The sequence below is a fragment of the Neomonachus schauinslandi genome, chromosome 6 (assembly GCF_002201575.2).
Source record: "Neomonachus schauinslandi chromosome 6, ASM220157v2, whole genome shotgun sequence".
In the NCBI taxonomy this organism is placed as follows: Eukaryota; Metazoa; Chordata; class Mammalia; order Carnivora; family Phocidae; genus Neomonachus; species Neomonachus schauinslandi.
Window position 1 is genome coordinate 42,719,643 of NC_058408.1, and position 22,299 is coordinate 42,741,941.

Sequence of the window (22,299 nt, forward strand, 5' to 3'; positions counted from 1 at the left end):
ACTTTCATGCAATTTTGCTAAGATATATCTAAGTATTTCTACTACTTGTGGTTTCAGGACTTCTTGCATTTCTGATTTGATGTCATTTGTCAGTTTTAGAAAATTTTCAGTTATTATCTCTTCAAATATGTGTCATGCTCCATTTTATTTCTTCCCTCTTTCTGATAATCTTACTACACATATTTTTGACATTATACTGCTTATGTCTTATATGATTTTTTCTTTGTTTTCCATATTTTTCTCCATATGTTTCAATCTGCATATTTTCTTTTGATCTAACTCCTAGTTCAGTAATTCTCACTTTGTTGTGTATAATTTGTCACTAAACCAATTTACTAATTATTAATTTTCTTAATTTCAGTCATTAAAATTTTATTTTCAGAATTTTTTCTTTGTATAATACTTAGTCTATGTTGATATTTTACTCCTTTTAATCCCTTGAACTATATTAATAATAGTAATTTTAAAATCCATATTTGGATTTTCTATATTGATTTCAACTATCAATTTTTTTCCCCTTGGTTTTTGGTCAGGTCTTTTTAAATACCTTGTTATTCCTGCTTTATTTGTGAACATATTTGGTTAAAAAAAATTTGTAGAGATAACTTGAGTCTCTGGGTAATGTTATTTTCCTCTAGAGAGGATTTTATCTAACATCTGACATACACTAAACTAGTAGCATCCAAATAACCTTAATCCATTTAGGGACTGAGTTGGTTCAAAGCTGGGTTTTATTCTTTTTGATGGATGAGCTATTTCTGGTTTCCCTTACTTCTTGGGATTGCAACTGAAAGACTGGGATACTTATCAGAGCCCCTTTTCCTTTGCTGGTTTGCAATTTTGCCTTCTTCTGCCCTGAGACTCTGTCAAAAGCCTTGTTAAATTTTTCAGTAGCACCTGTCATAATTGATAAGTGTCTTGAGAAGAAAAGCAGTGCCAGGGTTTTTTTGTTGTTGTTCATTTTCTAAAGGCCAATGGTTTTGTCTTCTGACCTCTTGTGGTTTTAATACTGCAAATACCTCTAGGGTGTCAGCTTAACTTTCTGGTTTCTAACATCCTCTTTGTTTTTAATTTCTGTTTTTATTTTGTTTTGTTGTAATTTTCTACAAGCTTATATATGAGTTTAAAAATGTGTTATTTTTTTATCCAGCATTTATAAGTATTTGCATCAGGAGGTTTTCAGGTTTCTTTTGTGTGGATTTTTTTTATATCTAGTCTTCCATAGTCTGGATTTTATTTTTTTCACCTATTCAATTGCATTTATTTAGAACCAGTATATACTTCTATTGCTTTCTATCTTTTTTCTATGCTATCACTGCTAGTATTACCAAACCATACAAAAATTTTCTGTGGGAGTATATTCTATTTAATAAACATTTTAAAGCATTGACTACATAACTAGGACATGTTCTAATTTCTGGGGGTGAAATAAGTAATATATCATCCTTGCCCTTAATGAGTTGATAGTTTATATTTTCTTCTACAATACTCACCTCAAAGGGCTTTCCTAAGATACTGAGATTCTTGGACTCTATTATTCTTCAGTAGTAATGTTTTAATATACTTTTTGAAATAATGGTTTTTATATGGCAATAGGGAACCAGACACCCACTCTAAATTGTGTATGGTGTGATAGAATACCTTTTAAGAAGCTTGCAGTGGAAACAGTGTTCTCAGGAAAGAGAATGATTTCAGTTAAAGCAAGAAGATAGAGGAAACACTTAACAAAGAGCTCAAGATTCTGTGACAGTTTGCTGATTACAGAGCAGGAGTTCCAGAAAGCGAAAGGGCATAGGATGGGATAACAGAGGTGTCAAGGCAGACTGAATGTCTTGTGGAGTATGGTCTAGACAAAATGGCTGATTAGGGGAAGGATAGATAACATTTGGTGTTAAAATGAAAAGAGGGCGCCTGGGTGGCTCAGATGGTTGAGCGTCTGCCTTCGGCTCAGGTCATGATTCCAGGGTCCTGGGATCAAGTCCCGCATCGGGCTCCCTGCTCCTTGGGAGCCTGCTTCTCCCTCTGCCTCTCTCTCTGTCTCTCATGAATAAATAAATAAAATCTTTAAAAAAAAAAATAAATAAATAAAATAAAATGAAAAGAAATACAATGGACTTGGTCTTAGGAGTCTTCTGAGGAAGGTGGGTTCTTGGCCTAATGGCCAACAGACCTAGAAAACAATCTGGACTGAAGTCAGGGGTAAAGATCATCCCCAAGTCTCTTTTCAGCAGTAATGTCCTGAGATGCTGGCAGTTGTGGGGACTGTGGTTTTTCCACATGTACTCAATGTCTGATAAATATCCTTTTTAATGTGTCCCTTCTTGTTCTCTAAAATGTTCTTTATAATATGGTGTTACCTAAATTTGTGATTTTTCATTAGATTTTGCAGTGGAAATTGTCAGAGAACCAAAGGTGTTTTCACCCTCACATAGGAAAATGTCCTTCCTAAGAAAGACTGGTGCAAGGAAGCCCTCATTAAGACCCAGGTAAGACATAGGATCTAGTTAAAGCAATATTTTTCAGACACAAGCTCTCTTTAATCTCAACATGTTTAATTCTGAATTTATCTTCTTGTATATGGATTTTTTACTTCTTTCCATATATCATACACATATGCAAGACACACTTTGTAATTTATTATTTATTTATGTATGTATTTATTTTTTAAAATTTTTATTTTAGTTAGTGAACATACAGAGCAATATTGGTTTCGGGAGCAGAATTCAGTGATTCATCACTTACATACAACACCCAGTGCTCATCATAAGTGCCCTCTTTAATACCCATCATCCATCTAGCCCATCCCCCACCCACCTCCCTCCATCAACCCTCAGTTTTTTCTCTATCATTAAGAGTCTCTTATGGTTTGTTTCCTTTTCTCCTTTTTTCTTTTCTGCCTTCCCCTATGTTCATGTTTTCTTTTTAAATTCCATAAATGAGTGAGATCATATGGTATTTGACTTCCTCTGACTGACTTATTTCACTTAGCGTAATACATTCTAGCTCCATCCATGTCATTGCAAATGGCAAAATTTCTTCTTCTTCTTCTTTTTTTTTTTTTTGATGGCTGAGTAATAATCCACTGTATATGTATATATGCACCACATCTTTATCCATTCATCAGTTGATGGACATTTGGGCTCTCTCCATAGTTTAGCTATCGCTGATAATGCTGCTATAAATATCGGGGTGCATGTACCGGTTTGAATCTGTATTTTTGTATCCTTTGTGTAAATACCTAGTACTACAATTGCTAGATCATAGGGTAGTTCTATTTTTAAGTTTTTGAGGAACCTCCATACTGTTCTCCAGAGTGGCTGCACCAGTTTGCATTCCCACCAATGGCGCAAGAGGGTTCCCCTTTCTCTGCATCCTCACCAACACCTGTTGTTTCTTGTGTTGTTAATTTTAGCCATTCTGACAGGTGTGAGGTGGTATCTCATCATGGTTTGGATTTGTATTTCCCTGATGATGAGTGATGTTGAGCATCTTTTCATTTGTCTGTTAGCCATTGGATGTCTTCTTTGGAAAAGTGTCTATTCATGTCTTCTGCCCATTTCTTAACTAGATTATTTTGGGGGGGGGGTGTTGAGTGTGGTAAGTTCTTTATAGATTTTGGATACTAACCCTTTATCAGATATAACATTTGCAAATATCTTCTCCCATTCCATAGGCTGACTTTTAGTTTTGTTAATTGTTTCCTTTGCTGTCCAGTTTTTTATATTGACAAAGTCCCAATAGTTCATTTTTGGTTTTGTTTCCCTTGCTTCTGGCAACATGTCTACTAAGAAGTTGCTATGGCTGAGATCAAAAAGGTTACTGCCTGTGTTCTCTAGGATTTTGATGGATTCCTGTTTCATATTTAGATCTTTCATCCATTTTGAATTTATCTTTGTGTATGGTATAAAGAAGTGGTCCAGTTTCATTCTTCTGCATGTTGCTGTCCAGTTTTCCCAACACCATTATTGAAGAGACTGTCTTTTTTCCCCATTGGATATTCTTTCCTGCTTTGTTGAATATTAGTTAACCATAGAGTTGAGGGTCCATTTCTGGGCTCTCTATTCTGTTCCATTGATCTATGTGTCTGTTTTTGTGCCAGTACCATACTGTCTTGATGACTACAGCTTTATAATATAGCTTGAAATCTGGAATCATGATGCCCCTAGTTTTGTTTTTCTTTTTCAGAACTGCTTTTGCTATTTGGGGTCTTTTGTGGTTCCATACAAATTTTAGGATTGCTTGTTCTAACTCTGTGAAAAATGTTGGTGGTATTTTGATAAGGATTGCATTAAATGTATAGATTGCTTTGGGTAGTAAAGACATTTTAACAATGTTTGTTCTTCCAATCCATGAGCATGGAATGCTTTTCCATTTCTTTGTATCCTCTTCAATTTCTTTCATAAACGATCTATAGTTTTCAGAGTATAGGTCTTTTACCTCTTTAGTTAGGTTTATTCCTAGGTATCTTATTGTTCTTGGTGGAATTGCAAATGGTATCGATTCCTTGATTTCTTTTTTTGCTGCTTCATTACTGATGTATAGAAATGCAACAGATTTCTGCACATTGATTTTATATCCTGCAACTTTGCTGAATTCATGTATTAGTTCTAGCAATTTTCTTGGTGGAGTCTTTCGGGTTTTCTACATAGAGTATGATGTCATCTATAAATAGTGACAGTTTTACTTCTTCCTTACCAATTTGGATGCCTTTTATTTCTTCTTGTTGTCTGATTGCTGAGACTAAGACTTCCAGTACTGTTAAATAGTAATGGTGAGAGTGGACATCCTTGTCTTGTTCCTGACCATAGATGAAAATCTCTCAGTTTTTCCCCATAGAGAATTATATTAGCTAGGGTTCTTTCACATATGGCCTTATGATGTTGCATTATGTTCCCCCATCCCTACTTTCTTGAGGGTTTTAAATGGATGCTGTATTTTGTCAAATGCTTTTTCTGAATCTATTGACAGTATCATATGGTTCTTATCCTTTCTTTTATTAATGTGGTGTATCACATTCATTGATTTGTGAATATTGAACCACCCCTGCAGCCCAGGGATAAATCCCATTTGATCAGGGTGAATAATTATTTTAACATACTGTTGAGTTAGATTTGCTGCTATTTTTGGTGATATTTTTACATCCATGTTCATCAGGGATATTGGCCTGTAATTCTCCTTTTTAGTGGGGTCCTTGTCTGGTTCTGGAATCAAGGTAATGCTGGCTTCATAGAATGAGTTTGGAAGTTTTTCTTACATTTTTATTTTTGGGGGACAGTTTGAGAAGAATAGGTATTAACTCTTCTTTAAATTAATTCCCCAAAATAAACAAACAAACAAACAAATAAATTCCCCTGGGAATCCATCTGTCCCAGGACTTTTGTTTATTAGGAGATTTTTTATTACTGATTCAATTTCTTTGCTGGTTATAGGTCTGTTCAAATTTTCTATTTCTCCCTGTTTCCATTTTGGTAGTTTGTTGATTTCTAGGAATTTGTCCATTTCTCCCAAGTTGCCCAGTTTGTTGGCATATAATTTTTCATATATTCTCTTATAATTTTTTATATTTCTGTGGTGTTGGTTGTGATCTCTATTTGGGTCCTTTCTCTCTCTCTCTCTTTTTTTTTTTTTTTTTTTTGACAGGTCTGGCTAGGAGTTTATCAATTCTACTAATTCTTTTGAAGAGCCAGGTCTTAGTTTTGTTAATCCATTCTACTCGGTTTTTGTTTGTTTGTTTCTATATTGTTTATTTCTGTTCTAATCATTATTTCCCTTATTCTGGGTTTTAGGCTTTATTTGCTGTCCCTTTTCTAACTCCTTTAGGTGTAAGGTTAGGATGTGCATTTGAGACTTTTCTTCCTTCTTGACATAGGCCCGTATTGCAATATACTTCCCTCTTAGGACTGCCTTTGCTGCATCCCAAAGGTTTTGGACTGTTGTGTTTTCATTTTCATTTGCTTCCATGTATTTTTTTTTTCTTCTTTAATGTCTTGGTTAACCCATTCATTCTTTAGTAGGATGTTCTTTAACCTCCATGTATTTGAGGTCTTTCCAAATTTTTTCTTGTGGTTGACTTCAAGTTTCACAGCATTGTGGTCTGAAAATATGCATGGTATGATCTCAGTCTTTTTGTTCTTGTTGAGGGTTGATTTGTGACCCAGTATGTGATCTATTCTGGAGAGTGTTCCATGTGCACTCAAAAAGAATGTGTATCCTGCTGCTTTAGGATGAAATGTTCTGAATATATTTGTTAAGTCCATCTGATCCAGTGTGTCATTCAAAGCCATTGTTTCCTTGTTGATTTTCTGCATAGATGACCTGTCTATTGTTGTAAGTGGGGTGTTAAAGTCCCCTACTATTATTGTATTATTATCAATGGGTTTCTTTATGTTTATTATTAATTGATTTATATATTTGTGTGTCCCAATTTGGGATCTTCTTGATGGATCTTCTTGATGGATAGATCCCTTAATTATGATATAATGCCCTTCTTTATCTCTTGTTACAGTCTTTGTTTTAAAATCTAGTTTGTCTGATATAAGTATGGCTATTCTGGCTTTCTTTTGTCATCCATTAGCATTATAGTTGGCTCTCTATCCCCTCACTTTCAATCTGCAGGTGTTTTTAGGTCTAAAATTAGTCTCTTGTAGGCATCATATAGAGGGATCTTGGTTTTTTATCCATTCTGATATCCTATGTCTTTTTATTGGTGCAGCTAATACATTTACATTCAGAGTGATTATTGAGAGATATGACTTTATTGCCACTGTGTTACCTGTAGATCTGGTGTTTCTAGTGATATTCTCTGGTCCTTACTAGTCTTTATTGCTTTTGCTCTTTTTGTCTCCCCTAAAGAGTCCCCCTTAAAATTCCTTGCAGGGCTGGTTTAGTGGTCACAAACTCCTTTAGTTTTTGTTTGGGAAACTCTTTATCTCTCCTTCTATTCTGAATGACAGCCTTTCTGGATAAAAAATTCTTGACTGCATATTTTTCCCATTCAGCAAGTTAAATATTTCCTGCCACTCTCTTCTGGCCTGCTACATTGCAAACCTGATCTGTCTCCCTTACAGGTTTAGGACCTTTTTTCCCCCATTCTGCTTTCAGGATTCTTTCCTTGTCTGTGTATTTTGTGAATTTGACTATGATATGCCTTGGCAATGGTCGGCTTTTGTTGAATTTAATGGGCATTTTGGTGTCTGTGTCCTTCCCCAGATTAGGGAATTTTTCAGCCATAATTTATTTGAATAAACCTTCTGCCCCTTTTTCTCTCTCTTCATCTTCTGGGACTCTTATGATATGAATGGTATTATGTTTTAACAAGTTGCTGAGTTCCCTAAGTCTACCTTCATTGGTCCATTACCTTTCTTTCCCTCTTCTTTTCAGCTTCATTATTTTCCATAATTTTATCTTCTGTATCACTGAATTGCTTCTCTGCTTCATCCATCCTCACTTTTATGGCCTCCATTTGGGATTACATCTTGGTTATAGTATTTTTAATTTCAGCCTGACTAGATTTTAGTTCTTTTATCTCTGGGATTCTCTAGTGTCTTCTATGCTTTTTTCAAGTCCAGCTAGTATCCTTGTAATTGTTGTTTTAAATTCTAGTTCAGATATCTTATTTATATGTGTATTGATTAAATCCCTGGCTGTGAGTTCTACTTCCTGATCTTTCTTTTGGGGTGAATTTCTCCATCTTGTCATTTTGTTCAGGAAAGAAAAGAAGAAAGAAAAAAGAAAAACAAACAAACAAACAAAAACAATGAAAAAACCCCCCAAAACAAACAAACAAAACCCCTAGATCCTTGGTGTGTTTTGATCAGCCTGTTAAAAGAATGTAGATCCCAAAATTTAAAAAAAAAAAAATTTTCAAAAACAAAGGGAAAAAACCCTGAAAATAAACCAAAAAAAGAAAAAAATATATATGTAATATATATAAATAAAATTTTTTTAAATAATAAAAAATTAACAAGAGGAATTGAAAAAAATAAGAAAAATGAAAAAGCACTCTATGATCAGTAGACTTGGTGCAAGCCAGTTGTTTGTGCTGGTCTTCTGGGTAAAGGGTCTGGGCCCTGATTCTCTGGCTGACTTATTTCAGTGGAAATGCACCTCCAGGGCACAGGGGACGCGGTTTGCTGTAAGCAGCTCCAGCTTCCACTAGATGGTGCTGTTTTGCTCCCTGAAAGCTTTCAGCACTCCTGGATGGGATGAATATGGCAGCACCCTGCTCTCTAGTCCTGGAGTTGAAAGTTCATGGCCCCCACTCTTCAGTGAGCCCTCACAGAAGAGCAATCAGTCACCTCACTTGTATCCCCAGTTTCCATCTGAACCCTGAATTCACCCTGCCTGTGTCCAAGCTTTTTTATCTCAGTCACATGGCTGAGTTTCAAAACACCAAATTTTAGGGACTCCTGCAACACAGATCCATGCTGCTCCTCCGGGGGAGGGTCTCGCTGCACTTTTGCCCTTTGCCAGGGAGTCCCAGGAAAGCAGTAACATGACCGTGCATAGCAGGACTGTGTAGTGGTGTGAAGTTTATGGCAAAACAGAGCAAAAGCTAGCACCAAGACCCACAGCTCTCAGCGGGCTTTACCCGCTACTATGCCTGGGAACAGTCAGCAGGTTAGTGCCACCCATTCTTCTTGCAACCCAGGGGATCCTGAGACCATGCTGTGACTCCTCAGATTCTGCCCCACTTTGCCACCTGAGTACCTTTAAACCAGGCACATCCCTCACAGTAGCAGACTTCTAAAAGTTCAGATTTTGCACTCTGCTCCTTATAATACTTTGTGGTAGACTCCATAAGCAGGCTCCCTCCCTGCCGATGTATCCACAGCTATATCTCCCACAAGTCAACTCTCTTCACCTCCTACCTTCCAAATAAGGCTGCTTTTCTACTTGTAGACTTGCAGTTTTTGTTCTCTCAAATCTCCAATTGATTTGTTGGGTGTTTACAATGATTTGATAACTATCTCGCTGTGTTCAAGGGACAAGAAAAGCTTAGGGTCCCCCTACTACTCTGCCATCTTAACTCCTCCCCACACACACTTTGTATTTTAAACCCATTATTTGTTTCTAAAATTGACACCATGCAATATATATTATACAATAACATTTTTTAACCTAAAAAAACTATCATGGACATCGTTTCATATCAGTATGTAGAGTTCTACCTCCTTTCATGGTATAGATGTAGCATGTTTGTGTTGGTTTTTTTTATAAGATTTTATTTATTTATTTGTCAGAGAAAGAGAGAAAGCACAAGCAGAGGGAGTAGCAGGCAGAGGGAGAAGCAGGCTCCCTGCTGAGCAAGAAGCCTGATGTGGGACTCAATCCTAGGACCCTGGGATCATGATCTGAGCCAAAAGCAAATGCTTAACCAACTGAGCCACCCAGGCATCCCTAGCAAGTTTTTTTATGGACATTTTTATGGACTTTAACAAAAAAGATTTATTTATTTATTTAAGAGAGAGAAAAGATGAGCACGGAGTGGGGGGGGAGGGGTAGAGGGAGAGGAAAAGAGAGAATCTCCAGCAGACTCCCCACTGAGTAAGGAGTCTGACACAGGGGTGGATCCCATGACCCTGAGATCATGACTTGAGCTGAAATCAAGAGTCAGACACTTAACTGACTGAGTCACCCAGGTGCCCTTTTACGGACTTTTTAATGGACGTTACATTATTTTTAATTTTTCATGGCCATAAACAATACCACAATAACCATCTTTATACATATATCCCTGCTATTTGTTTTTCTGGATTGTGTACTACTGTAGTAGCCTCCTAAATGGTTCCTTACTTCATGTCTCTCCCCCTTATAATCAGTCCTAGAGTCAATATCATTAAGGTTTTACTGCTAGGAAAAAACTCTGTGGCCCTTTCTTTCAGGGGTGTCCACTCACCTTTCTTTCTACTTACCTTAGCATAAGTGCCACCTCTACATTAAAACTTTTTCAGTTAGATGTATGCTATGATTTCCTCTTCTCTGAATACTAAATGTCTGAAATACAACACAAACACTTACCATGTACTACTTTTTACTGCTCTTTATTTTTTAAGTATGTGTTGCATCTTCTCAACTTGACTATGATTTTCTTGTAGGCCATGTCATCCATTCAATAATTCATTTTTTTATTCAGTAATTACCTATTAATTACTAGGTATATGAAAAGTCCTTAAAGAAGATAAAGATATAGTAACACATACAAATTTGGTAGTCAAAGTCACTGGGAGAATATTTTGCACAGAGAAAGCTTTCTGAAGTATGCTTTCAGTTACTGATAACATTCATTGAGAGTGGTAAGTCCTCTGTCTCTTCTAAATACACTAGATAGACCTCCCTTCCCTTTGGGGAACTGAAATTATTCTCTGAGCATCAATCATTTATTCCTTTTGCTGTTCCAATTTGTACCACTCACCACTCTCCATTATGTCTACAGAAATACTTATTTTCCAATTTAGTTGAGTATAAATATCACAGAAGTCATATAGTTCAGTTTCATATCTTCAGTTAAGACCAAAAGAGAATGGCCCAGGGATACCACAGTTGCAATTCTCTTAAACTTTGTCCCTAGCCCTCATTCAATATAATAAACAGTCATTGATCATATACTGTGTCCCAGACACTAATGTTACAAAAAATGAAATATAGTCCTTGCCTTTAATCTAATACAGAACTAAATAAAATACAAGGCTGACTTTATAATGTTATAATAAAATATTGGCTGATTACTATAAGAGTATAGGAAAGAGAAGGAAATTCTGAGTGAGGACTAGGAAAAGTTAGAGTCAGAAGAGGCCCCAAACTACATGTACAAATTCATGTGCATGTGCAAAGAAATGAGAGTATTTTGGGCTAAACCTTCCAAGCTAAAGAAATGACACCAACATATAAACTCACAAATATAAAAATACTTAAAAACTTAAAAATAGTCCAGTGGTGTTAAAGCATAGAATGCATGAGGTGAAGGACATAAAGCGTAAGATTAGAAAGCCAGATTGAGACCAAATAATAGAAAGAAGATTTTAAATGAATTATTAAGGAATTTGTATTGCTTAACTGGAAATGAGAATTCCTTGGCATTTGTTGGAACAAGAGTACCAGAAATAACTGTTATATGGATTTTAAAAACATTACCCTGGCAGAAATAGTAATGATATATAAAGAGTCTGAGAATCAGAGACTGAAGACAGAAATAATAGTCAGAAGGTCACTGCAGTTGTTTAGACAAGTGATATTAAAAGTTTTAATTAAACAGTGGGAGTAGAAATGGAAGAGAAGATACAGAGTTTAAAATGACTGAAGAGGAAGAATCAGACTTCTGGAATAGTGAAGTAAGAACATCACAAATTGTCTCCCCATTAAAGCAGTAATAAAACTGGACAAACTTTTCAAAAAAAAATCAGAACTCTGTAAATTATTTTATCTAAAACATCAGTTTTAAAGAACAACAACAAAAAATTATGAGACATACCCCCCACCTCCCAAGAAAAAACATACAGAAAAGTATGGTTCATACACAGAAGGAAAAAAGCAGTCAATAGAAGCTGTCTCTGAGGTGATTTAGATATCGGACTTACCAAAGTCTTCTAGGCAAATTGCTTCATGAAACAAAGGAAACCATGTTTAAAAAATTAAAGGAAAGTCTTAGGACAATGACTCATCAAATAGAAAATATTAATAAGATAGAAATTGTAAAATAGAACCAAATAAAAATGTGGAGTTGAGAAGTACAATAACTGAAATGAAAAACTCACTAGAGAGAATCAACAGCAGATTTGGCAGAAGAAGCAGTGAACTTGAAAATAGCTCAATAGACATTATCCAGTCTGAAGAAAAAAAAAAGAATAAAGAAACATAAACAGAACCTCAGAGACCTGAGAGACTCCAGTAAGCACACCAACATGAAATAATGGAAATCCCAGAAAGAGAGGAAAGAGAGGGGCAGAAAATTTTTTGAATATATAAAGGTTGAATATTTTCCAAATTTTATTAAAGCCCTAATTAAGACATACAAAAAGCTTCATGAACCCCAAGTAGGAAAAACTCAAAGGATCCAAATCTAGACACATCATAGTCAAAATGTTGAAAGACAAAGAGAAAAATCTTAAATGCTACAAGAGAAAAATGACTTATATTCAAGGGAACTACAAAAAGATTAAAGTTTACTTCACATCAGAAATAATGGAGACCAAAGTTGGAATGATATATTCAAACTAAACTCAATGAAAGTAGAAGGAAGTAAATAATAAATATAGTGGAAGTCAACAAAATCTAGACCAAAAAAAAAAAAAAAAAAAAAAATCAAGGCACAAGTAGGTTTTTTGTAAAGATAAAAAAAAAAAAGATGAACCATTAGCTATACTGGTCAAGGGGGAAAAATGAGATGACACAGATCACCAAAATCTGAACTGAAAGAGAACATAATCACTGACTCTACAGAAATTAATTAGATTTTTGAAGAAATGCAAGGAACAAATTAGACAACTTAGATGAAATTAGTAAGTTTCTAGAAATAACCAAATTTCTGAAACTGACTCAAGAAGCAGAAAATGTGAATAAATCTGTAACAAGAGAAGAAACTAAATTAGTAACTTAAAATAGTCTCACAGAGGAAAGTCTAGATACAGATGGCTTCATTGGAGAAATCTATGCAATAGTTACAGGACAAATAATACCAATAATAGTCCATGAACTCTTTGAGAAAATAGAGGAAAAGGAACACTTGCTAAATTATTCTATGAGGTCAAAAAAGTATTATCCTGATCCCAAAGTCAAACAAAGATATCATAAGAAATGAAAGTTACAGACCAATTTCCCTCTCAAATCTAGATATAAAAATCCTCAACAAAATATTAGCAAACCAAATCCAGAAAGATGTAGAAAATATTATACAAAATAACCAAATGGGATTTATCCCAGGAATGTACAGTTGCTCTAACATCCAAAAGTCAATTAATACAACATGCCATATTAATAAAATAAGGCAGAAAATTCCACATGATTATCCTAATTGGTGAATGAAAAGCATTTTACAAAATCCATCACCCATTCATGATAAAAATTCTCAATAAAATTAAAATGGAAGTATACCATCTTATTCAAATAGAGGTCATCTATTAAAAAAAACTTACAGCTAACATCATACTTAATGAAATAAGTATATAAAGGAGGAAGAATAAGTTGGACAACATATGGATGTGTGTATAGAGGTTTAAATAATAACTATGACAAAGATGAAGTTGAATGGACAGTTGGAATTTTGAAATGGAGGTCATGAGAACTAGAGATAGGCTATCAATGAAAATCAAAATAAAATGAAACCATTTCCTCATATCAATGAAAACTGAAACCCCAGAGGATGCAGACATTACCCAGGGGAAAAAAATCATAAAGCAAAAGTAAAGAAGATTGAGGATAAAACATTAGGAGCACCTATATTTAAGAAAATGTGAAAGAATAAGTCAGCAAAAGAAATTTAGAAATATTGATCAATAACAACTGATCACTCATGCTCTGCCTCACTGAAATGAGTGCCAATTAGAGGTTGCTTTGAATTGACAATGTAAAAAGAGGGTTTCCTTGGGAAAAAAAAGACATTATCTCCTTTAAAATACCTCTCCTCCTCTTCTTTTGGGGTTGTCAAATGATTGGACCACGCTTAGGGTAGATATATAAAAGTTTACATTTATCTCCAAGGAAATAGGCATAGTAACCAATTTATTCACTCCACTTTTCACTCATGGCTAAAGTCTGGGGTCACCATCCTTTTCTCTTCACCAATGATGCTTTCTTGTTTTCCAGAAACCTAACAGAAGTCCTCCTAAATACACACCACTTGGAGTTCTTCAGAGAGTTCCTCAAAGAACGGAAGGCTGAAAGCCCCTTGCAATTCCTGGTAGCCATACATAAGATCAGTATTGAGACAAATGAAAAAATGTACAAGTCTCTCTTTGAAAATATAATCAAGACTTTCTTCCATGGCAAAGCCTCTGCTGGTATGCATCCTCTTCTCCTGCTCCCTTCTCCCTTTAGTATCTTAGGAGAAGAGTTTGGCGGAGAACCTGCCTCATGTGAGCCCCCTGAAAGAGCAGAACAGAGCAGTGGCCACATGGGCAGTACTGAGACAAAGATTAAGAGGGACAATAAAAGGAGAGAGCAACAATAATAAATCTAAAGTAAATACTACTATGATAAGTCAAGCACAAGACACTTGTACTTAAATGTGAAATATATCCTCTCATTTAACTCTATTCAGCACTGAAAATAGGATTTTATTTAATCTCTATAAGATAGGAATGAATACCTCCATTTTACTAATGAGGACGATGAAACACAGAAATCTTGAATTCAAACTCAAGTTATTTGACCCTTAAATCAACTAGACAGTAATTTAGATACAAAAGCAAGAGTTAGCTGTATATAAAGTTGGAGTATTCACCTATTATGGGTTATAGAGAGAGTTGTCCTGGGAAGAACTGTCTCCCTGAAAATCTTTGTTTAATAAATTTTGTTTACTTGCCTGTGGAGGGAGGGCAATCTGACCCACGTAAATTCATCTTGGCCAGAAACAGAAGTTGCAAGTAAAGTGTTGACCTCTTATTCTAGAGGGAAAAAAGGGAGGTGAGCATAATCCCATCCTCAAAGTAAACAAATCTATAGCAAAGCAATGAAGATAAAGTCTTTTATTTTGGCACAAATGAACAAATGGGTGTGTGTGTGTGTGTGTGTGTATTTGCTTGTGATGACCAAGATAAGCTTATAAATTTTATGAAAGTAAAAAAAGAGGTAAAACTGGCAAATGTTTACTTGTAAGAAATATTTACTTGTTGATTCTCAGGAATAAGACAAAGAAAAGTTTGCAGATCTTGTCCTTGATAAGTTTTCAAGTCTTATTAATGAACACAATAGTCTCTGAACACCTGGAAAATCATATTGCCCTCATGATACTTATTTGTAATCTTGGATTCCCTCCCCATCTGCCCCAGCAATTTAACTTTAATCCTTTACTCTTCTGCTCTCTTCCTAAACCAAACACTTTAAGCTAGCTGCAGAAATGAGTCTTTTAAATATTTCCTTCCCCTTAAGCACTCATTTTTGAAATTTGAATGGAAGTAAACCAGGACTGTATTTGCTCTACAATTATGCTTTTGAGATTTTCAAACAAATTTTGGAGAGCTCAGAGTCTAACCAGATTAAGGATAAGGGACTGAGTCTCTAAGATGAAAAACACACCTGCTACCTCAGAAAAAGTAGACAAGGAGATGATGACTTTTTTCTCTCTCTTGCATTTTTTAGAAGAAATACTGCAGTGTGATGCCCCTATTATCAAAGAAATCTCTCAAATGCGTCATGTCAGCACAACCACACTGTTAATGCTACAGGGCTTTGTCATGAAATCTCTGGAAGAAAAGTGGTAAGTATTGCTCAGTGAAGGCGATAATTCTTTCTGGAGCTGCTCATTGGCTTCTGAAAGCCATAGTACTCAAGGAGTCTCAAATTTATTCTTACAGTTCACTTCCAGAGCTTCCCTACAAGAGAAAAATCAAATTTATCTTGAATCCTCTACCTACCTACCTGTGCACATGTGTGTGCATGCATGTGTGTGTGCGTGCGTGCATGCACATACACACTTCAGTTCATTTACCTGAACAGTGAGTGGAACAATACAGTATTGATAGGCTGACATTAGCAAAGGATTGAAATGGTAAGAAGAGTATTTGTGAGTGTCTTACAATTCCCCAGTTCCCACTTGGCCTTCCTCCAAAAGCTGAGATAGGTTTGCCTTGTTACCTTTTATGTACCAGGTGTTTGCCTTCTTGATGTTCTTGGTCTCCTTCTGGCAGGTTTAAAGATTACCAAGAGCTGTTCCCACCTTATCCTCAGGAAGGGCATATTGAAGTACAAACTGCTAAGAAGCCCTCAAAAACCGCAGCTCACCTACAGGAATCCCAGGTCAGTGAGGAAGACAGTAAAGACAAGACACTAGGGACAAGGAAAGCACTGCTTAGGCATTGTCAACCATGCAAAGAGTTTCCCTGTTAGTTTATTTATTCACCCAAACAACTACTCTTTGGTTATGTTTCTTAATTCATGTTTTACAAAGGAGGACCCTGAGGCTCAGAGAAATTGTTACAGTGGGAATTTAAGGAAAAATCCTTGCCTTCACTCTGTTACTAGAACCAATTGTGTGATAGACACAGCAGTCAGATACATGGAGATCAAAATGTCAGGTTTTTTTACCGCTAAAAACTAGTTTGAAGGGCGCCTGGGTGGCTCAGTTGGTTAAGCGACTGCCTTCGGCTCAGGTCATGATCCTGGAGTCCCGGGATCGAGTCCCACATCGGGCTCCCTGCTCTGCAGGGAGTCTGCTTCTCCCTCTGACCCTCCCCCGTCTCATGTGCTCTCTCTCATTCTCTCTCTCTCAAATAAATAAATAAAATCTTAAAAAAAAAAAAAAAAAACTAGTTTGAAGCACATGGGTTGGCCATAAAGCCAGATGGATTTAATAATCCTCTCTGCAGCCAAATTAAACTCAGTTACATGTGCAGCCGCTGGTGTAATGGATCAACTTAGGCCTCCTGGGTGAACCCCTTATTGAATGACAAAGGGCAGGCCTAAGCACAGGAATCCTGCAAACAGAGAATGCAGAGGGTTGAGAGCAGAACATGTCCATTTTCTTCTTCCAAACTCATCAGTTATTTAGCTCATTCTTTCTCCATGCCAGCAGTAAAAAAAAAAGGGGGGGGGGGAGGAAGAGACAGGATTTTTTTCCAGTTTACACAAAAGCATTTTAAATGACAGTACACAATTTTCCAAAATATAGTTTTGTAAGAAAATGGCAATAATTAAATATTGTCTTTACAAAGAAGTTTCATCAGTAAATTCCAGTGCACTTCAGACGCCTGTCCAGTAAGACACATGCTCCCCCCAGACAGGAATGTTACTCAGGAAAGTCTCTTCATATGATTTGAGAAAAAAAACACATGTTCCTTTTAAATAATCACTTGCCCAATGTGTTGTAGAGTTGGTTAGTATCAGAAAAATTTGAGCCCAGCTCTGACTCCAAAAATCATGCTAAGATATTTCTGAAAACAGAAATGGACTATGCCCATATGAAAATGTCTACTCCTTGCTTTCTCTTCTTCTTTCCCTCCATGCATGAGTCAGCTCTATGTCAGGGTACCGTGAATGCTGATGTAGGACATTAAAAAGAATATTGCACCCAGAACGACTTCGTTTTAATTTCAGGTCTTCCAGTTGCTCTTAGATAAGAAAAGATAAAAATAAATTGTCACGTACTTGTGCCTACTTTGTACCAAGCACTACATTGGAGTTTACATATATAATCGCTAATCCTCACCGCAACCCTGAAGGCTATTGTTTCTCTCTTACACATGGAGACATTGGAGTTTACATATATAATCTCTAATCCTCACCGCAACCCTGAAGGCTATTGTTTCTCTCTTACACATGGAGACCTGAGACACAGATTAAGTACATTGGCCCAAATTACACAATTAGAGAAAAGCTAGGCTCCAGACTCCCAAGTTTCTGATCCCAAACCAGTGATTTTTGTATTTCACTACTGGCCCTCTAAAGCCATGCTTACATTGAAGATCCCTCTTTGTAGAATGAAACAACTAGTTGATCAATAAGATTCTTTCTGACTCCAAATATCCATTTGTCCAAGGGGTAAATGAATTACAGAATGGTCACTGGGTATTAAGAAACAGACAAGGAACTTATAAAACGCATTTGTGTGTGTGTGGTGTGTATGTGCATGTAATTGTACTTTCTCTTTTTAATGATTAGAAATGATTTTATTCATTTCCTTATTTCTTCAACATTTCAAATTTGCCTGAGCCATTATTCCCTTCTTGTGAGTTATGCTTATCTCCGACCCCTGTTTCTTCCTATTTTTAGCACTCACCCTCTCTCTCCTAATCATGGCATCTCAAATCTTACTGCTGAAAGACTGTAGTCGAAGGAGCATTGCCAATGGCCCCGTGCCTGGGTAAAGCCAGAATCTTCTGCCCACTAGGCACTTAATTTGGAGAAGGTTTGCAATTCTCTGTTTTTCCTCACCTTTAAATTGGAGCTAAAGATTATTCCTCATAAAGGAGGTGTTGTGAGGATTAAATCTAATGAATGTCAAGTTTCTGGCACATAGTAGACTTCCAGGGAACAGCAGCTATACTAATGAATGTGGCATATCCGTCTCTCTTTTCCCAGGGAAGAGGCTGGATGAAAATGATTAGCTTTATTAAGAGCTTTTGCAAGTACCGCAGATTTGTGTCTGATCCCAGGAAGCACCAGGAATTTGAAGAATATCTTCACCTAGAACTACAAAATAACAAGGAAAGTAAGTTACTTCTCTATTTACTGTCTTTCCTGTTGACATTTCAGACACAGGGGTTAGCCCAGGTAAGAAGCTGCAGAGCTGTTGCTTTGCGTCATGCCTGTGTTAACCTGGGGTCTAGCAAGAGCTCTAGGTCATGGGTGCAAAGCCAAGCTCAGGCCTGCTTAGAGAGAATGTGAGTCCAGTGGCTTCTGCTGACAGAGTCAGCAAGGGTGAAAAATGATTAGTCTAAAGTGCAGCAAGATCTTACATTTCACTAAACTGTTGTCCATAGTATAGATTTATTCAACTACTTCATTTGCTAGTTCATTCATTCATTCAACACACTTTTTGAGAATCCACGATATGGCAGGAACTTTGCCAGGTGCTGGGGATACAGTAGTAAACATGCAGTATAGGATAGGTCTTCATAGCACTTACATTTTGAGGGCAAGATAGAAAGTAAGAGCCACAGATTTTGGAGCCAAATATCCTGGGTTTGAATATGCCATTTTTTAACTGAAGGACCTTGTGAAAGTGATTCTGTGCCTCAGTTTTTTCATCTGCAGAGTGGTAATAATAATGGTGCTTATCCCATAGATTGTTGTGAGGATTGAGTGAGTTAATACATACAAAGTATCTTTACCCATTACTATAAAAGGGTTAGCCAGTGTTATTGCTCTTATTATGTGGTGAGTAATCCCAATGATAATTGTAGGGAGACCCTAGTTAGTCAAGGAGGAGGATCAGGGAAGACTTCTAGAAAATGACAAATTTGTCTTCTGGAATGAGCAAGTTAGACAGGCAAAATAGGTGGGGAGCAATTTCTAGGTCTGCATAGAATCCTAAAATAAGAAAGAGCATGGCACATTGCAGGAATGGCAATCAGGCCAGTTGGACTGGAGATTAATGATTATGATTAATTAAGTAAGATTAATGAAATGACAAAAGTGCGTGAGATAATACTAGAGGAATTGATAATGACAAATCTCATCTCTCTTATTTTTTTGAGTTTTTTAATTTAAATTCAATTAATTAACATAGTGTATTATTAGTTTCAGAGGTAGAGTTTAGTGATTCATCAGTTGCATATAACACCCAGTGCTCATAACGTCAAGTGCCCTCCTCAATGCCTATCACCTTCATCTCTCTTGATGACTTTTGAGTTGTTTCAATTGTCAGTATAACAAATAATGCTGCAAAACATACATATATTGCAATCATGTATTTCTATGAGATTAATTCCCTAAAATGGGAGAAATGGGTAAATGGTTAAAAACAGTTAAAATTCAGGGGCACCTGGGTGGCTCAGTTGTTAAGCGTCTGCCTTTGGCTCAGGTCATGATCTCAGGGTCCTGGGACAGAGCCCCGCATCGGGCTACCTGCTCCGCGGGAAGCCTGCTTCTCCCTCTCCCACTCCCCCTGCTTGTGTTCCCTCTCTCGCTGTGTCTCTCTCTGTCAAATAAATAAAATCTTTAAAAAAAAAAAAAACATTACACTAATTAAACTCTTACCAACAGTATAAGTAAGTGCCACATTGTCACCAACCTGGGGTATTAAGCACTTCTTAAAAACTGACAGTCTGGTAAATGAAAACTAATGTGCCATTCTTATGTATAGTTCTTTAGTAATTGAGTACCTTTATTTGTTGGTCATTCGTATTCCTTTCTGAATTATTTATGTCCTTTGTCTATTTTTCTTTTGAAATTTTAATTTTAATATTATGATATTTTCTAATTTGCAAAAGTTTTTGTATATATGTTTTAGGAACTGCTTCACAAACATTTAGGATTTTTGAATAGTTCTGGCTCTTTTGTTTCTTCTTTTAAATAAAATTAGTTCAAACCCTTATGCCCCAGAATGGTAGAAAGTCTAATTTCACCCTACTTCAACTTCCCACATCCTTAGCTTTGTATGAGACAGCCCAAGAAGAGTGCTTCTGTAGCTCAGTGGGAGATCTACCTGCCAGTGGTCTGTTTTCTTTCACTATCATTTAGACTTTTCTGGGATTGTTATGTCCTTCAATCAATTGACCCATTTATCATTACAAAAAAATACTTTATTGTTGGTAATATTTTTTTCTCTGAAATCTACCTTGTAGATTAAGATAATCACTCCAGCTTTCTTTTTATTAGTGTTAACATGCATGTATTATCTTTTTCAGTTCCTCTACTTATAACCTATTTCTGCCCTTCATTTAAAGTGTTCTTATAGCTAGCATAGAATTGGGTCTTGCTTTTAAAAAAATAAAACAAGCTGACAATCTTAACCCAGTTGAGAGTCAACTGTTAAATATTCAGGACATTTTGTGAACCATCAATAGCTGAAATCAACTATGGTGGAAGTATTTATTATAGAAATCAGCAAATACCACAATCAGGTCTCCCCCACCCCTACCAGAGCTGGTTTGCAAGTATATCACTGCTCCCAGATTTCTTGAGTGGATTTAGCACACTTTTTTCCTAAAATCCCTGATCATCATACCAACTTCCACTACTATTCAAACTTTTTTTTTCCCCTTCGAACTCAAGTCTAAGAGATAAAGAGAGATTGTAAGATAAGAAGGAGGAGGCTTTGCTTTATTTGATGCTGTAACCCTAGGACCTAGCACAGGGTCTAGAACATAAGAGGTGCTAGCTATTTATTCAATGTTGTAGTACCCTCCCATTTTATATATAACACTTCTCCAAAAGGAATCCCACTTACACCAATAGGAAGCACCATACCCACATCAATGGTTCCTGAACAGATATCCAGAATAATGGGTTTTATAGGAAGAATAGTAAATTCTAGAGCTGGATTAGACAATTTTCTTAAACCCAGCCAGGCAGTTAACCAGGGTTTACTTGCCAGATACAGCCTAAAACTGTTGTCTTCGCAGCCCTAAATTCCTATGAATGGATTTCTTTGTATATATCCTAGTCAAGAAACTTTCTAAAATAAGTGTCTTGTTTTTCTGAAACACAATCCAAACCTTCTTGAATCTTCTATCTTCTTCTTTACTCATGTGTCTGTTTTCTACTCCACCGCCCTACTCTCTGTTTCAATAAACTTCTTTACTCTTGATGTTTTGACTTTTTTGTTGTGCTGCTTTCCCAGTTTCCTTCTAAATTACTTCCCTGATAAATCTAGAATAAGCATCATCAGAACCACAGACTCCATTTTGAAGGTCACACCTGCATATTCAGTTTCTGCAGAAATCTTAGGGATTAGCATACCTACAGTGCAATTATATTTCTACGAGACATGCGCCAGGAAAACACCTTTCGGTACTCGGTTGATTTGTGTGTGTGTGTGTGTGTGTGTGTGTGTGTGTGTGTGTGTGTTTGTGGTCATACCATCTGAACAGATGGCTTTTTCAGCAGTCCTTCAAGTCAAAGTAAAACGTTGAGCCCAAGGGTAGAAAATCACTATTTGGATAGGCCCAAAGATGGGTCCACAGTTTCCTTTCTTCATTTTAGTTATGCCCAAGTCAAAGGCTTCAAGTTTAAGAGTGACTTCATCAAGACATCCAAATGGCCAACAGACACATGAAAAAGTGCTCAATATCGCTCGGCATCAGGGAAATCCAAATCAAAACCTCAATGAGATACCACCTCACACCAGTCAGAATGGCTAAAATTAACAAGTCAGGAAACGACAGATGTTGGCGGGGATGCGGAGAAAGGGGAACCCTCCTACACTGTTGGTGGGAATGCAAGCTGGTGCAGCCACTCTGGAAAACTGTATGGAGGTTCCTCAAAAAGTTGAAAATAGAGCTCCCATATGATCCAGCAATTGCACTACTGGGTATTTACCCCAAAGATACAAAAGTAGGGATCCGAAGGGGTACGTGCACCCCGATGTTTATAGCAGCAATGTCCACAATAGCCAAACTGTGGAAAGAGCCAAGATGTCCATCGACAGATGAATGGATAAAGAAGATGTGGTATATATATACAATGGAATATTATGCAGCCATC

The 22,299-nt window shown here is 36.5% G+C and overlaps 1 protein-coding gene across 1 annotated transcript in view; it reads left to right on the top strand.

Moving 5' to 3' along the window:
* The window catches only part of RGSL1 (regulator of G protein signaling like 1), a 92,037-nt gene that overhangs the window by 56,967 nt on the left and 12,771 nt on the right, over positions 1–22,299 (top strand). The window contains exons 10-14 of the mRNA XM_044916382.1: positions 2,381–2,486; positions 13,801–13,994; positions 15,295–15,412; positions 15,843–15,951; positions 18,232–18,361. Of these exons, the coding sequence (XP_044772317.1) occupies positions 2,381–2,486; positions 13,801–13,994; positions 15,295–15,412; positions 15,843–15,951; positions 18,232–18,361 (657 nt within the window). The remainder of the gene's footprint in view (positions 1–2,380; positions 2,487–13,800; positions 13,995–15,294; positions 15,413–15,842; positions 15,952–18,231; positions 18,362–22,299) is intronic.